Raw genomic sequence first — 19,225 nt, 5'->3', positions numbered from 1 at the left:
CTAAATAGCCTGAGGGTATAAAAGGCATTCTGAGTTTCATACACTGTAGCATACTTGCCATATTACATGAATTTTTCTATATATTATGTGCTGTGTTATCTTCAATTCACTCTTTTTAAATTTCAGCACACTATTTTCCTTTTATGCATTTATCTGTGCATATATGCTTTATATATTATATGTAATTACAAAATTACAACTCAAGTGAATCTCACATAATATATAAACTATCATTGATGCAGTCTCAGAATTTCAGATCTTGAAAATAGAATTTGATTACTTTATTCATTCTAAACCAATATCACTGTAATATCAGCCTTAAGCAATACGGGCTGCTAAAATCATTTGGTTCCATTTTTCCAAAAAGGAAAACTGATAGGATTATTTTCGTGATAAATTAATTTTACCATGTAATTGCAATTATGACTTCTAATTAATGAATGGTTTCAGCCTCACTAACTAGGTCAGCATTTTTCTTTTAAAAGTATATAATTTTTCTCTTTAGATAAGCATCATGATATGTCCAAGCTTTGGGGAAATGCACATAGCATTTTTATAGGGCAATGATCCCAGAAGCTGAGAAATGGTGAAAGTAATGTGACATGCCTTGCTACATATTCAAGCGATTTTTTGTCTCTTTTATGAGAAAAATTAAAAAGCAAGCAGATGGCAAAAGGCTTTTTAATAGGGAGGATCACAGTTTGTAAGTACTATTAGAGTATTATTTAATTTCCTGACTGAGTTTCCCAGTATGTAGAACACTGAACAATGTGAGACCAGTGAATCAGTAGAACTAATCTATTGCATCATGCCTGTCAATATGCATATGACGTTGTAAAATACATTGACAAGAGGCAGAATTGAAGGAGAACAGGTTTTCTGTAATCAGATGTATTCCTACAGCAAAGTATTAAAGGAACCCGAAGCTTACTTCGTGCGTCATGTAGGACAGAGTCCAATGCTCCGTCATTGTCCACTGCTCTGTCAGATCACGTGTTTGAAGGTACCACACCAATATGCAAGAACGTTTCTCCAGTGTCCCCTGAAGATGCCCTCTGGCATGTATATACCATTTTAAATTCTACATTGTTCATCTCCCATTCACATCCCTGTCAACAACCTTATCACACCGCTCTTCGACTCCAGATGATTCACGCATTGTGGCATGAAGATACAGAAAAGAAAATTAAGTAAGTTGTAACTATTAAAACAAGGATTAGCAGGACAAGATGAGAGAAAAATCATTTCCTTGGAAGAGGCTCAAAATTTGATGGCTAAAATGTTATGGATATAGTAATTAAACTAAATGCTAGCTCTTATCGTACTGCAACACACCAAAATGTCTGTTGTTTTGTTTTAGGTTTTTTTCTTTTTCTGCTGCTAGAAATATTCATATATTTAGAGAGCACCTCTTAAAGAAAATTTCCATGAAAAGTTGAGATCCAATACATACTTTGAAAAGTAGTCAATATCAAATGCTAAGCAGTTCTGTAACTGGGGAAAAAAGTTTTTTTCTGAGAATAAGTCAATAAAAGTCAAAAAGTACAAATCACAACAGTAAAAGTATTAAGTAAATAAAGTTTAAAATTATACATACTTTATCAGATTGAAACAAATAATATGAAGCATTTACAATGTTGTATTACACAAACCTTGAAAACAGAACTGTATTACACCTAAGAAAACTCTCAGTGAATGCTTATCATGAGTGCTGTCCAGATAGTCTCATTTTTTTAATGAGAACTAGTATTTATTTATATATGCAAGCCAAAGATTTATGAACTGATTAGTGGTTTTGGCACCATTGCATAAGTATCAAACTTCAGATAACTTAATGAAGGGGTTTTTTCACACAATGATGTAATTTGAAATTCGGTCTCCTTTAAGAACCACCCAGTCCAAAATGCATATATGCACCACTCTGGAACAGTATGTCCACAGTATACATTGTACTGTCTTTCTAAATTATCCACAATAATCCATCATTGTGGTTTTATGCTGATGAAGCATCTTTAAAATCAATGCAACTATATTGCCATAAAATCAGAGCAGCACAGACCTGAACGAGCCCACCTTGAGTATTTTCTCTAAGTAAAATATTATTTTTACAGCTTTATCCTCAATCTTTGAAATATATCGGCCAATATTTTTTTAATAACAAACAATAGACCAATGCATAATCCTGCATACTCACTTAAGATAAAATTATGTAAAATACTGGAAAGTTTTTCTATCTGTAATCCCCAAGAATATGTTACGAAGTCAAGTATGGCTGTTCAAGTTTTCCAGCTTGAATACATTGCTTAACAGTCTTGAGGGAAACAAGGGGAGCAAAGGGAAAGAGTAAGCTATGATGGGACAATTTGGTTCCTTTTTTCTGTAACATATCATAAAAGATGCAACAGATACACTGGATTGGTTGCCCACAGTGGCAAACTAGGCATACACAAGCATCTTCTCCACGATTACGATTTAATATGCTATAGATTAAAAATAGTTTCTGGAATCAGCCCTGATTATTACAAGCACATTTGGAAAGCTTTGAAATCTTTTTTTTTTTTTTTTTTTTTTTTTTTGGGGTGGGGTGGGGTGGGGGGACACAAAAACAAACCAGGAGCTCAGATGTCCTCTACACAATTGTTTTAGAAGGTCTAAGCTAAGCAGCTGACTGCAGGAAAAACTAGGAGCAGTGGCCATTGTGCAGTCACAGCTTTCCAAACATAGGCTTTAATCCTTATTACTTCTGCCTGCCAAATATCAGCATAGGTATATTACTAGTTTTAACTCTGGGCCATAGTTCTGAATATTTGGTTCTGGGTTTTCTCACTGATTCCACTAGAATATGTTTAAATAACTAAAAATTTTGTAAATAAACAAAAATGCAGTCTGATGCTATTAAGACAACCATGCTTACTTTTGCCATGTTGGTGAATAAGTGCTGAGTGATTGCATGAAAGAGTTTATTGTAGCTTTTCTGTATGATGACCACAACTGCACTTTACAAAGATTGTTTGCACACAGCCTTGTCTGAAGCCTACATCTAGGAGAGAAAGTAAGATCTACTATGCAATCCACATCCTTCTTTTGACCATGCAATGGTAAAGCACCCTAAAAAAATGAAGTGTGATAATTAAAAACCTAAACCCAAATGTGTGCTAAGCTGGTCTCACTGAGCTAAACACAGATACTGAGAAAGTCAAGGTCAGAATTGAGAGAGGAATTCTGCCCTTAGGATTCTGTTGCAGTCCCACAACCACAATATCCAGTTTCCTCTTCTGACTGAACCATTCTGAACTGTGTAATTTTGGGGGTAAACACTAGTATCCAGCTTGTCACTCACATGTCACATTAAATTTTTTACTCTCAGCAAAAGCTGGGTCTTTCCAATGGAGGTACAATGGTTCCTGGTGATAACATTTTTGTTGTTTTAGTTGTATTATTCCAATTTTTATGTTATGATGTCTTAAGAGAGAGTAAGTAAAGCAGTTTTCAAAGGGGTAGGAGGAAAATGTATTTTGAAAACCAAAATATTTTCTTTAATGATATGCTGAACACAGGATACATCACTGAAACCAACTGAAACCTGCTAATTTAAGAAATAAAGTCACTAGCATCTCTCACTAGGTGTTTGCATCCTACTGCTGGACTACAGCTTTGCATGGTAAATAACACTATGTTGTGTATAAAGTTCAATATATTAACACATCCGTCCTTCAATTGTTCAAGCCAGTGTTGCTATGCAGTATTCCACATGCAATAATCTTAGCCGAATTAATGAGAAAAACACAACAAAGAACAAAATAGTTGTGGACCGATTACATGTTCCTTTTGATTCTCACCCCATCTGTTTCCAAAACCAGACATTGTTTCCTAGTCCTTTGCAATTACCAGGGTGTTATATTGCCTTTATGGCCAAACTACAGTGGAGACAGCTGAAAAGTGCAAAGCTTTCTGCCAGCCTCTGCAGGTCTCTTGGTGCATGAAACTACAAGAAACAATGTATTGTAATGCAGATGTTCATTGATTCCCTGCAGAATTTCACAGACTAGGAGTCCTTCACTGTGTGACCTATAGGGATTTGTACTTTACATAATATCCACTATATAGCCTATCATGTCCAAAGCGAAGTACCTAGTGAATCTGATCATTCGTCCCTTGCACATGCCCTTCCTAGCCATCACCTTTTTTCAGAGAACAAGAAGTCTTTTGTGCTTGAAACACAAATACCAATCAAAATAGAATACATTTCTAATGTGTATCACCCTTCATTCAGAGTTCAATGCCTTTTACGACTCAGGCCAATGTTCTTGCCTCATGCTGGACAGACACAAGTGCAAAAGAATTTAGGAAGATACCGGATCAATTTCAAGTCTACCTAGTCTAGAAACTTGCCCACTAGCAGATTAAGATGGTTTCCAAAGAGCAATTTACACCTAACACACCAAAAATGAAAAGCCTTGCTATGTCAAGTAAATATGTCACAAATGGGTAAATAAAGGCCCAGGAATAGTAAATGAATACCATCAAACTAAAAACTAATAGACTTGAAAGTTTTAGATAGTTTCACTTTTCTGAAGCATTTTGACTAGCATGAAAATGAAGTTTTGCATTTGAAAATATTCTAAAAGGCTAATTCTTTAAATAAAATTAAAGTTCACCAAATGTGAAATGTACATATGAGAAAATGTTACTTCTAAACTAGGTTCATTTCTACAGTGATTAACTTTGAAATTAAATTTAAATTCACATATGTTAACTGTGTGAAACAATGATAAGAAAATGGCATCCCAACTTGACAAAACAAGGGCTCCAGAATTCAGTGATGAACTCGCTGCTTTTTGATATTTTAAATTGCAAGTCAAATGAGGTAATGCTTATCTCCAAGTTTACAGATTCCTACTATACTTGCACCTTGAATCATGAAAGGGATGCTACAGAAGTCACCATAACAAGTGACGTCAAGATGGGAAATATCTCTTAGTTTTCAAAATTTAGTACTGCCTATGCACATGATTTTAGGGGAATTGTATTACACCTCAATTTTCTCTTAAAGCCTTGATGACCACTATTTCTGGCTAGTGGGCATCATTTCATTTTGTCAGGTGTGACCATAAATGAAAATTCTCCCCATGACTTGATTTTATCTATTACGCATGCTCAGTAGGTCATGCAACAGCCTGTTTACCACAAAAGTCAAATTTGCACGTGGGAAAGATGACAGCAAAGGTTTGGTTGCTACTTCCCTGTGAGTTCATGCAGCCACTCTCACTTTCTCATCTTTCAGGCCTGTACAGGAAGCAGTCTGCCAACAACATCAATTGCCTTGAAGAACAGACAATTCAGTACTAAGTATGTCTGTTAAAGGTAAAGGAAGGTTAATTACATGTGCCAAAGAATGGTTCTGGGCACTGAGGCCAACTAGGGCCATATTTATGTGCTGGGAGACTTCCTTAGCCTTTAAACAGGTGACTGCACACAAACTACCTCTGGAGGATGCTCCCCGCAACACTTTAACTCCTGAACCTTGGGATCTACTTGGGAAGAGTGTCAGCTGGCCTCAACCAAAATCATGCCAGGGACCATTTTAACACTTCACAAGTATATACTACTCAGCTTCTGCCACTACTGAATTTACTAACACAGGTGTAGCCTATGTTTCCTTACAGCTGTTAGCCCTGCATCTTCTCACAAAGAGACAGCAATGTGCTCATCACATAAAAGCAGAGAGGTGAGGGCCTGAGAAGAGGAAGCAGCTGCTACAGCCAGCAGAATAATTCATCAATCCCAGCTGGTCACGGAAAGATGGATATCCTGGTGCTCCTATAAATGGTCCCAGGTTATACACTAAGCAGGACTTTTAAAATATCATATATTTAAAATCATTTGATGATATAAGAATCTCGGCTTTTGTTACAAAAAAGGAGGAGGAGGGCAAACCTCAAGAGTTCATGCTTTTAGCAGACATTTGGCAGTGAGTCCCAATGATGTATGGATGAAGTCTGTAAGTTACAGGCAACAACTACAGCATAAAGGCCAAACAAGTTGAATGCAGTGCAAGAGTACTTGGGAAACAGTGGTTTTAGTCAATCAGACCTAAAATGGAATAATGCCTTGAGGAGTTCTGCAGATAGAGTTTCAGGTCATCAACACAAATGTGGGCTACACATGGACTGGGAACACTACAGCCCTTGAAGACTTGGATCAGTTCTATATACAAGACTGAAAATTATTTGAAATCCTGCATTTAACACACAGGTGTGGTGACCTCTTAAAACAGCTCCAGTATCAGAACCCAAACCATGAAGCCAGTGGTCCACTAGCATTTACTTCACCTACCTTAATAGTATTCAAGTGTCAAAACAAGACCCGCAGTGCAAGGGTTAACTTGATGACCATTACCTCCTTACTTTTGCTATTCTTGTGTCCACACGGCCTCCTCCTAGTTCCAAACCAGTGATGGAAACCAGATCAAGATCCACAGAAATCTTCCCCTGCTCCTCCAAGGTCCCCTCCCAACCCCCAGTATGGGAGCCCGGCTTTCTGCTTTTCAGCCAATATCCACTTCACTACAGAAGATTTATTTAGACTGCCTCTTGTTTCATAAAGGGCTCCAAAAGTCTGTAGTGATTTTTGACACTTCGTTATAATGTTTCTATGACCCCCCCACCCCCTCCTCACATACCACACCACCACCCAGCCTCATTTTCATATGGATACAAAGCATCGGGATAAAATGATGGTTCATTATAGTGGTACAGAGCTCTTATCTTCATCCGGCAAGAGTCATTTCCTTCCAAAGATTGAAATGCAAATGTGAAAATTAATGATAACTGCATTATCTGATAGCAGAGATAATACCGATTCACTGTCAGAGTAACACACAGTCGTTCTATGATTTCCTCTGCTTCTTCACAATATTCTTCTTACTGTCAGACTATATCTATGGTTAACTATGTTTCATGGATTTTTGTTAATTTACATCAAATAGCATTTCCAAGATCTTATATCTACCACATTTCCACAATCAAAAAAGAAACGAAATCAGGACAGTAATCTCCAAGTCCTTCTTAGGACTGGTTTAAAAAGAAAGAAAGAAAAGAAGAAAAAAAAAAAGAAAAAGAAGTAAAAAGAAAAAAAAAAGACTATCGTTAATGTCTGTTTCCATCTTGCAGTGGTCTACCAACCATTCCAATCTATGTTATACACTTTTGCTTTGTAACCCAAACTGTTTATAGTATTACTAAATAATGCAGAGTAAACACAACAATCAATACATATTTACACTGATTCTTATGAACGGTTACAGGAAATCTATTCAGAAAAGCTTTTCAAACTACCTTTTATAGCAGGTAAAAATGTGAACCTGGCATGTCAGATGTTCGCTAGAACCCTTCTGATCCACATCTTGCTAAAGCAATACACCAGAATTCACATGAAAGCCTGTTTCTCTCTATCTTTTATTAAACATTAATAGCAGCATAGCTCAGTATATAATTATTTTAAAGCACTATTTTATTTTCTGTTTACTATTTTTCTTACATTTTCTGATACATTTTAAAAAAAACACCAACCTGCAATAGTAATTAAAAGAAACTATACTGTGCATATTTAACTTTCCTTCTTACTTTTTTCAACAGTTCTCTGATGTATGTATATGAGTTACGATGAGTCTTCTGAGATGTAACATGAGTTGTGACTTCATCCTGCTTTACTAATATCAATAGCAGAAGTTCTGTTGATTTACTGAAGGCAGAATTTTACAGATGGGGAACTTTCACTTTATGTGGAGATGAATGTAAACAATACATAAAAAATTACCATAAAATGAAAATGAGAGTTTTAGGTCTTATTTTCCACTGCTTTTTTTTTTTTTTTTTTTCATTTTGGCTATGTGGACAAATCACATTTTCTCACTTTCTAAGAAAAATTCAGATACATTTCAAAAGAACTTCTGAGACTGACTTTCAAGACTATCCAACTCAGAAAATCAGCACGTTCTGCAAGAAAGCTGTGCTCCTTTATGGCTACGAAAGTCAGAGCTCACATAGGGAATAAGGATGATCTAGTGACAGTACACTGCATGTGAATTAAGAAGAGAGAGATCCAATTCCTCCTTAGGAGCAAGATTTTCTGAGTGGCATCAATTTCACCTTTGTAAGTGCCCTATACTCAGTTCCCCAACTGCTAACACAGATAGTATTTCTCTGTCTTAAAAGGCAGATACAACTTCACCAATGGCTGAAACACTCACTGGTTATTGCACCTCTGTGGGAAGAAAGTCAAAAGAACTGAGCACAGGATGATGGAGTGGGTTTTGAAAATCTTTTTGGCTTAGTCAGAACTAGAAAATTGTGTCCCATCTGTCTACAGTGACAGAACTTTCCCTTGCATATTACTCGCAGAACAGGTATGGGATGTCTTCTACTGTATTGTTTTATTTCATCACTACAGAATAGCAGCATAGAATTTAGAAGAGCACAGAGAAGTTATCATTCTTAACATAGCTTGAATACACAATTACTGGAGAAATAAAAATTGGGAGTTGCTTATGTGGAGGACTGATAGTGCTTATTAATTATAAATGCATCCAAAGAGTATAATGTTTATAAAAGTAATACATAGTATATTCATTCCATCTTAGTTACAAGGAATTACCATGGTCAGCCAGTCTAAATTCTGGCCCAGTGGGATCTACCTCATTTAACAAGTCCAGTGTTTACCACACAACTGGATCATGTCCTCTAGGAAAGTATGTCATCCTGAATGTAAACATTTCTAATGACAGATAAATGACTTTTCATAAAATGTTCCAATAATTAACTTTTTAAGCACTAAAATCTGTTCTTTGTGTCTGAAATTGTGGAGCTTCAACATCCACTTAATGTTCTGATACTTTTGCTAGAAAGAGGTGCCCACAGTTACCAGATTTTCACTCTGAATTTAAAGTAGTTTGTAATCAGGTTGTCCTTTAATATTTTCTTTGATAAAATAAATAGGGAAAGGACCTAGACTTTTTCATAATACCAGTCCTTTCAACATTCTAGTGGCTCTTCTCTAAACCTGCTTCAAATTTTAACATCATTCTGTAAGTGTGAATGCAGGAGACAGAACCCTGTTTCAGCATCAAACAAGACTGCTAACCAGACAAGCAAGATAATTTGAGAACCCACACATATCCTTCAGCCACAACTCTATCATCTTTTGGCCTCAACTCTGGTTCACTAAATCCCAAGACTTTTTCAGACACACTGCTTTCTGGCGTAAAACTATTACCTTCTCGCAAGGACAAGACTTCATATTCAATTATAATGAAACTAAAATTTTGCTGCAGCTAACATGTCAAGTGATTCAGATCCTGCAATAGCAATACCTATCCATTATTCAGTATTTTCCCTGGATGGTAAACATAGTGCAAAGAACTAATATACTTTAGCTCATCATTACATATTAAGTTGGTTTTACAAGATCTATTTTTTCCATAAACCTATGTGGATTGGCATTCTTACTAATCCCTTCAATAAAAGGGTCTTACATCACTTATCCCATTCTTTCCAATGGGGCCACTGTCATGTGGACAAGTCTGTCATTATCCAGACCAACCCTGACTTACTGTTTTCGAACACATTTGTTTCCTCTAGTATTCTAGAATTTCCAAATCATCTCAAAACTTTTTGAAAACTGAAGACTGATGTGGGACAGTGGGCCACCTAGCTCCTAAAAAAGTTAAATTCAAACTATCAGATTACTTAAATTAGCTAGGATTTAGCAGGTTTAACACACTGATCGGTTGCTGATTGAACAAAAGTACAGTCATCACTTACGGACAAATAGGTTTTCCAGCACAAATATGTTTTAAGCAGACCAGAAATATTTAAATTACTCTACCCTTTTTCCTGTCCACTATAACTATTAAGAGTCCTGACTTGTAATAGATCAATACCAATTTTCTAATGATTTTTTTCTTACCACGTTTTAAAATGTCATCTTACTGTTATTAATGAAGCTACTGATAGATTCTTAGTTACTTTTTTCTTTTAGTCAGGTATTACAGTTCCTAGCATCTGGCTACATTAACTGTTTTCCCATTCATTTTAAAATTGGATTTTTCTTTTTTTTAAATTCTCTTCTAGGTAAAGCCAACATAGCCTTCACTTTTATTATAGCTTTTGGAAAATGTAAAAAATTCTTCTTAAACACTTCCAAGTTATGATCCACACTTTTTCATTCAAATCTTTTCTCCCTTTCGATACAGTTTGTATTTGCTGTCTCTTAAATTGACAAGTACAGTGGACTGAACTTGTATTCACCAATACAGGCATGACCACTGGATGATAAGCACTAATTTGCAATTCTTTAAACAATTTTTCTTTATCTGTCAAGATGGCATATAATATATAATTTCCTTATATTTGGTTCAACAATATTTTAGTTGAGGAGCCTGGTATCTAAAATTTTCAGAGATTTTAAGGAAGTTCTGGTATGGAAGCATGGAACCTCTAGGATATTTCATTCATATTTCCCCAAGTTTAGGAGGTTTTTGTTCTTACACAGAACAGATACCCAGTAAAAAAGGGAATGATCCTATTCTCTCGTGTGATGCCTGTAGAAGACACGCAGGAGATCGACCTTTTGTTCATTACATGTTAAAACAGTAATCACTGGCCTCACATGCACTGATATCCTAGCAATAATACAAAGGCTATAGAACTATATACATCTGCATGTATCAAGGCATCTATCTGATAGCAAACAGTATATTTAAGGTAGTAAAATGACCTCTGCTTCCATGTTTAAAGAAATAAGTCTTTTCATATAAAATTTGTTTAAGCCCAGTCTTGCTTTGCAGACTCTTGCTATTCCTTGGACTTTTGTTGTTGGCTATAATAGAAAAAGAATCAGGTCCTTTACTGTGTGTCCATATTGACCTCAGTTTCCGTTATTTCAGAGCAGCCTTCTCATTAAAAAGAATTTGTAAAAAATGAGGACAGAAACAATGAAAACTGAGGATAGTTTAAAAAACATTCAGGTAACACTCAAAGTGACTACACAGAGTTGGCATTATCTCTGCAATTCCTTGATGGTCAGTGAAGGTCACAAGACTGTGATCTGAAAGACTGCTTCAGCAGAAACTCTTTGAAGCTACAGCACATTTAACTTTAGATTTTTCTTCATAAAAATATTCTAATTACAAAGGCTTGGGAATGCATGCGAACCATTTAACAATACAAATTTTCAAACAAAATAAAACTCTAATTAATGCTGGAAGCTTAATTTTGACTCATTCGTGAGTAAGTTGTTGCTAATGAATAACTCACAGAACTTCAGTCCCTGACAAGAACTGGCTCTGAACATAACAGTATGTTCTCTTAGTGCTAAAAAAAGAAAAAAAAATAAAATAATGAAACAGCTCTAGTATTTATATGAATCCTTGAGTTGTCACAGTTCACATTATCAGTTGACAGCAACTTATATCATGCAGAACACAGTCACTGTTGGATTCTGAGAGAGCTCCATCTCAGTAAGGAGACCAGAGGCAGACCAGATAATAAAGAATGCATGGTCACCTACTCTTTGACGTAGCATCTCTAGTATAGGTTCGTAAAGTTGCTAAAGAAAGTTTTTAATGGTTCCATTTGTGCTGTGCTAAAATATATTCCTAAATAAGCAAAATATTTCATGCTTTGGTTTTTTTTTTCAAAGATCTGAAAGAAGTTATCTTTGTACTGCATGGTCGAAAATGATCTTCTGTTGATTGTTTCTTTTTCCATATCAATAAATAACCAAATTCATTTCAGAAAGCATGCATGATGGAGAGTATGGCATGTGGTATGTATCCTTCCCTTTCTTCATACATATTATACCCTTGTAAAGAACCAATACTTAAATAAAATAGAGCTGCTTATTTCATGTTGGTGGTCATCAGTTTTCTGAAGTCAAGAGGAATTTTCCCACACTCAGCTTTGATTTCCATCTTATCCCATGTCAAAGCTACCAATAAATATTACAAGAAATACACACATCTTACTGTTTAACTGAAATTTTTTTCCCAGCAAAATAAAAAATACTCCTTTTACTCCATACTGTCATAAAAGATCTCTCTGAAACTTTTGTGTAAGATAGCTCATATAAAAAGCAGTAACAGCCCACAAAATGCATATTCAACTATGTTGAAATACAGTAAAAACAAAAAAGCAACAAAAAAATTACCAATTTCAGATAGAGTTTATTTATAATGAAATTAAAAACAAGTCGTATGTTAATCACTGACAGCCTTTATGTCTACTATGAAGCTGGAAAGGGCCATTCTGCTACTTCCAAAGATGTCTTTTGTATTATTTTAAATGTACTGTAGTGTATTTTAATACTAAATCTTGTTTTCATATAATACCATAGTGCTTTACATAGAATATCATCTTATTTGTGTATTATGATTAAAAACATTTTAAATAACATCATAATAATTAGATATATTATGTCTTCATTTTTGTTTGCATTATATTTTCCAGCTACTGGTTTCAGAAAATTACCATTAGTTTTGTTCTTCTCCTCATGAAGAACATACAGTAATTTACAAAATCAAGCAAGGATGAAAATGTGATTGAAATATAGGAATTTTTCTAATGAAATATTATTATTGCTTTATAAATGATTGATAGAACACTTCTGGAACTCTTTTCTTATGTGCTCATCCTTTTTAGGGAAAATTTCCATAAGAGATACAACTATTCTGAGAGTATGTTTGGCTGCAGATGCACATTTTCCAACAGCACTATAAAAATATAGTCAATATAATGGATTTTTAAGGCTCATTCCAGAGTCTATATCCATAAAAACATTGCATTGAATTCAACTGCAGAATTGCCTAATTGAGAAATACAATTTACCCCTTTGTCTTAGGTACTTTTAGAGTACAACAGAGGTTTTACATATTTATATTGAACAGATACTTGGAAAGTATTCCCATGTTACCATCACTTGTTATATCTTAGCAAGGTTATGCTTGCACCATCTTCGTGCATAATAGAAAATGTTCCTGTGAATTACTGTTTTAATGTGAATTTCTAACACTTCATTGACTGCAATCTAAGAGTTTCTCTTTCAACTGAATTCAATGACCAGGTGTGCTAAATGAGGCACTTTTAAATAAATCAGGCTAAAACAGGTAAATAAAGTCCTTGAAAATGTCAGTAGATACCATACCTATTTGTTAAGCTCAACATGTTGCTAAATGTAGGCACAAAGCTTGAGACACAGGCGTTTGGTTGGTCTTCTGGCCTCAGAAAACAAGAGAAAAGCTTCTACCTTAATACAACCATGGAACTGAGAACTTACACATAAATTTTAATCCTAAAATTCTAAGCAGCAACAACATTTTCCTTTATATCAAGTACGTACGTAAGGCATTTTATATTAAACAATTTACAAAATGGTATAGCCCAAACCGTATTTTACTCAAGAACTTTACCTTAGTACTTATCTGTCAATATCCTGGACTCCAAAGGATCATAAAAAAACAGTCCATTAAAAATCAATGCAAAGCATAACACATCTACTAAAATAATAATATTTAAAAATATTGAAATCTAGTTCAAGAAATTTCTCTTGGCTTTCAGTTGTTTTTTCCTACCTGGCCCATCCCAATCTTCAGTCTCCACAGCAAGCTGCCCTGGTTTCTCTGACCTTGCATCACCATCAGATTCTGCTGTCTCCTGGATGCCTTCTTCATTGCCTGAAAAAACAATCAAAGAAATACAGTATTGATGTATTTCAATAGTGACTTTTAGGCAGAGCTCCTACAATATCCAAACAATTGCTTACATGCGTAAGTGAAAACATACATGTCTATAAACAGAGAGAAAATTAAAAAAATATTATTAGACACATAAACATCTATGAGTTCCCAGTGACTCAAACAAGCCCTGAGTATCCAGTCCTTCCAGTTCTGTGGAGAGACAAATCTTGGAAATCAGTGTTTACTCCATATGCTTAAAAAACAGAATCACAACTTGCACCTAATTCTGTAAACCAAAGCACAAAAGATCATTAAGTTTGTATGCACAAATGAAAGAAAGAAATCAGCTTGTTACTCCCCAGGAACATATGCTTTCAGTTACGTGTTTTCTTGAATTGACACATAACTGTTTCTTATGCATTGCAGATTAATGACACTCAGTACAAAAATACGGTCCACTAAACATTCTGGCTTTTCAGGCAACTAGTGGAGATCTCCTCTGTGGTATTTAGGCATTTAAGGAATTTGCCCTTAAAGGTTATAAGCTACCAGCAAGTCCCTATGATAATTTTCTCCCTATCGAGCTAAAAAAATGCAACATTTCTGATGAATTTTAGAATTTTCACCATCCAGAAGTACCTGAGAACATGTCGGCCTTCAGTAACTAACCACTATAAGGTTGTATACAGGACACACTGAACATTATGATAGGGTTAAATTTTTAGAGATGACTGTTTAATTATTATTTGAAGAATTCCTTGTTGAAAATGCAGTTATTTCACTTAAACAAAGATTCTAGGCAAGCTCCATGCAAAAATACTATGAAATAACCACTACAAAAAATTATATTGAAGGTGAGTGGTATTAACACAAAATAGTCTGGCCACAGTAATGCATCAAATGACATGTCCGAGTGCTTATCCAGTCCAGTACTTTACTGCATTGGTAAGTTTTTTTTCACTACTAATCAATCTGAGAAATTCTTGCATAAGAAAATACTATGAAGAATGGAAAACTGAAAACTTACACAATTAACTGTATCAGTCAAATAGGACTGAATTACAGTTTCATTTTTTTTAGCAATCTTGAAGCAAACTTTTAAAAAAACTGTGTCCCACAGAAAAGTGGCAGCACTAAAAAACAAATGCTGTATATTTTAGAATCTGAAAATCAGACTGTTTGTTGATTTGACAATAGCAGAGCAAGAAGGAGCAAAAAGCACAGCAATTAAGCAGTAACTTGTAATTTTTTCCCCACTCATGATAACAAAAGCTTTTATTAGCAACATAGGTAAAGAAATGTGATTACAACAAACCATGCCAGATCCCTGTACATTATCACTGGAGCTATATTTATACCAGATAAGCTTGTGACCCAGAGTTTTCAAGTACATGATTATATACAAACACTATAAAGTATTAACTTCATGTGCACGTCTTGTAATAACACATTCTTCCTTGCATTCATAAAACAAACAGTTTTTTAAATCCTAAGTATAAAAGCCTGGTAAACTACTTCTCACACAAACACAATATAGTCCAGTGTATTCATAGGCACTTAAAGCTAAAAGACATCACAAATATCTAGTATAGTTTTTCTATTAAAAACACACTGCATAATTTTACCCAGGCATCTGAAGTTCATGTCCTTCAGTTCAATCTGAAGTTAGTTTCAGAAGACCATCCTAAACACTCACATGCTGAAAAAGCTATCAAGTTTCTTATAAGTAGTTTTAACAATTAATTGTTTTTAACCAACTACGCTATTTTGAATTAGCATTTGTATATTTATCAAACAGAATTCTACATTTTTTTGGGTGGACTGAAGAACCTATCAGATATTTTTATCTTCATATTTCTACCTTCATAGCTACTTACAGCTGCAACAAATTGTTCTTTATTAAAGAGACACAAAGGACAGTTTTCCAAGGTTCAAACCTGGCAAGATCAACTCCAGTTTTCTCCAAAATGTTGGAAAGAACTTCACAGCAAGGGTAATTCTGATCACGAGTTTCTAACTCAAGCTGTATAATCACCATAGAAAGCTCTTAAAATGTTCTTTGCATGGAATTTTTATACTAAAGCAAATGTTTTTCTTCCACTGTAAACAATAGATCTCTATGGACTATACCAGAACAACAACAACAAAATTTAGAAATAATAAGAATTCTTTTAGACAGAGCCTAGACATGGAAAATTTTAGCTCCAAAATATAGAAGTTTTTCCAGGTTATAATATATGCAAACCTGGTGTTAGCATGCAAATTTGAGCATTCTTTCAATCAATGCAACCAACCAGAACATCAAACAAACAAAACTATTAGAATTGAAAGAGGAGGAGAAACTTATGTGAAAAGATTGGGCTGAAGGGCAAAAGAAGGACAGAATTACAGCTAAGGTATACAACTTACAGCACACAGTAATTAAGTATTTGGGAGACGAGGAAAGATCTGAAAATTTATGTTAGCAGATGGCTTAACTTTTCATTAACTTGCTTTTTCAGCGTTTCATGAAGTATGGTGTTACGTGTTTTTCATAATCAAGTTTTCATGAATTAATGCATGTCCTGTGCAAACAGAGTAGAACAAAATGTGTAGAATTTGCATTAAAGAAAACTTTGTTTTGCATCTAGAATATCATTATCATTGATATCATTGATATTTTCTACTATTCACCAACTACCAAGTCCATGCCTTATAGACCTGAAATATCACAACACTGATTTCTCCTGTTCCCCCATACTACTCTGCCTCCATATTGAAGCAGTCTGCTTGTGAAACCAACAAATGGTACATTACTGTGGGCTTCAAAATCCATCAGTGAAGCAAGCCTATCCCAGGCTCAGCTGAGCGTCAAGGTCAGATGAAAATGGACAACCAAGTCAACCAATGTGCTGGAGACACTGCAGCTTTAAGAAGCCAAAAGGAGGCTTAGCACAAGAGCTGATAACAGAACACATCTCTCAAGCTTTTTTCTTTTCTTTCCCCTCACTTAATGCTACTTGAGCAGCTAACATTTGTTTAGCACAAAGGAGTTTATTTCCTTACAGAATTTATTTTCTTTCCATTGTTTACTCTTTTTGTTCATTCACTGACTATTCTCCAGTCTCAATAAGACTATTTTTTTATATTTATTTTAAAACTGATTACATTTTTCTTCAATTTACAGGTGTAAACATTTAATTGGATCCAGGACATTTTTTTTTCTTTCTTCCAAGTCAAATCAAGTTCTTTTTGCTTTATATATACTACTCACTTTGCTACTAACCTGTTGATTCCCTTCTAATCCCATTGTTTTGTTTTTTTCTCATGCTTATTTCTTCACTTTGCTGCTCAATTACATTTTATTTTTAAGTTAAAGGAGAAATAACTTTTTACTATCAACACCAAAGAGTGGTATAGAAGTACCAGCAATGATAAATGCTCTAAAATAAAGCAAACCTGCTTCTGTTCAAGTTTTTCCTTCTGGCAACTATGATCAGTAAATTAATTTTGTCCTTTAAAAGAACATTATTGCATGAAAAAAAGACTCATATGAGCAAGAATCTCTAATATCATATAGCACGTTTAGTCATGAGTCAATTAAGCCTACTGGACTTTCAGCTGTTCTCTATATTTGGTATTAAAGCTACACTTTGGGGAGAATTCATCTCCTCTAACCTTAGATGTCTGAAAGTTAAGCTAGTCCAGACTAATTATGTAAGCGCTCCTATAGACAGGGAAGAGAGAAACTTCCACAGTGACTCATCCTATTCGAGGATGCCTGAGATACGAGACCCCTCCTGGTGTCTGAGATAGTTGAAATGAATCGTCATCTGAAACACACCGGCTTAGACTAGTTCAAGCCAGCTAAAGTTAGGTGAAACAAATCTCTGCCTACAATAAAGTGCTGAACACACAAAACCCTGCTTAACTAGGAGAAAAAAAAAAGTCTTATTCAAACAACTTCAATACTGTAATATGAATAAAATTTTCATCTTGACCTTACTATTTCTTACCAGCATTAACTGTTTCTGTTGCTCTTCAAAAACAGTTCAAAGTTTTTAATGTGTTTTTAATATCCTAGTGTTTATCCAATAGATGCAAGTGAACACATTAAACCACTGTAATTCAAGGTGGTACAGTTGGTCAGGGAATCTGAAGACTGTAAAAGAGACATATTAGCAGAAACATGAGAGGGAGAACTCTAACATATCTGACAACACTGACAAGGAGGACAAGAGAGACTTGAATATTAACAAGTAATTTCACTTTAATCTTTTTAACAAATTAAAGACTTCCCAATTTGTACTTAATCAGCTTGTACCACAAGTAGTTGCGGTATTTTAAAGAAGCACATGGGTTAGCAGTTCTTCTCAACCCTGCTGGTTTTAATCCATGTTGTTCCTATCAATATTAGGCTCTTACAGAAAGTCTCGTACAATATAACTATTGAACTTTCTTGCCTAGGAATGTTACAGCAGCTGTTAGTCACTCTATAATGTATTTTGCAATCAGCTAAATCAACAAAGTATTTTTAACAATGAACAGTTCAGAACTGACAGATCTACTTTCTTGTTCACAACTGCTTATCACAGCATAGATATCATATATGTTTGCCAGGTGCTTCCTATAGTAAGGATACCTTCACAGAAGCCGCTTACAAAAGATAAGGTCATAAAAGAGATGAAAAATGTGCAAGCTTCATACACTCATGGTTTTATCATCAGACAAAATAGCTTTGGGTGAAGGACTGTTCCAGTCACAAACAGCACACAGCAGCTTATATTAGAGTGAGAGAATATTAAAAGTTTGAAATTCAGTTTGTGCTCATTCTTCCCGGCAGCATAAATGTAAACTTAAATTGTTAACATCCTAATACAGCTGTTCAGAGTGAAACATCACTTCTCAATTATAATAAATCAGTTCAGAAATAAATTGTTATGAAGCCTGTAGCATTCTGCACTGCCACAAGAGAAAACAGACACAATGCGGAGACTTCGGGAGTCACTCACTGTAGATTTTAATTCGGCAAGGTACATAACCTTACATTATGTTAACAGGCCAGTGCGACTGGTCATGAAGGGGTGGGATTCCTTAGGGACATGGGGGAGGGGACCCTTTCCTTCTTTCTGCCATAACCTACGGTAGCAATAATTCCAGATCCAACTAAAGAAGGATTCTGAGGGTGTATGTATGAACTAGATGCCAGAGCCTCAGAAACTATAAATCAGCATACAAAAATTATCCTTTGTTATTTGCTTTATCACAGTGCCTAGGACCAGTAACGCAGTTTACACACAGTGATAATCTCGCTCTTGAATTCCGAAAAATACACTGTAAGCCCAGAATCCTTGCCAGGAACCTCTCTTCAGAAACAACGCTCATGTAACTTTGAAACAAACCATATAAAACTTAAAATACAAATGCAATGTACTTAATTCATTTAATGTAACTTACTTTTTGGCAGCACACACTATTCTTAAGAATACTAATGACATCTAACAGGACTTAACT

General features: G+C 35.0%; 1 protein-coding gene across 4 annotated transcripts in view; it reads right to left on the bottom strand.

The window, feature by feature from the left end:
• ZFPM2 (zinc finger protein, FOG family member 2) overlaps positions 1 to 19,225 on the bottom strand; it is a 325,601-nt gene that overhangs the window by 230,942 nt on the left and 75,434 nt on the right. For all 4 annotated transcript variants that reach the window (XM_075495111.1, XM_075495110.1, XM_075495112.1 and 1 more), the window contains one exon: positions 13,628 to 13,729. In XM_075495111.1, the coding sequence (XP_075351226.1) occupies positions 13,628 to 13,729 (102 nt within the window). The remainder of the gene's footprint in view (positions 1 to 13,627; positions 13,730 to 19,225) is intronic.

This window comes from Mycteria americana, chromosome 2 (genome assembly GCF_035582795.1).
Source record: "Mycteria americana isolate JAX WOST 10 ecotype Jacksonville Zoo and Gardens chromosome 2, USCA_MyAme_1.0, whole genome shotgun sequence".
Lineage (NCBI taxonomy): Eukaryota > Metazoa > Chordata > Aves > Ciconiiformes > Ciconiidae > Mycteria > Mycteria americana.
This window is presented reverse-complemented; position numbering and strand designations above follow the sequence as displayed.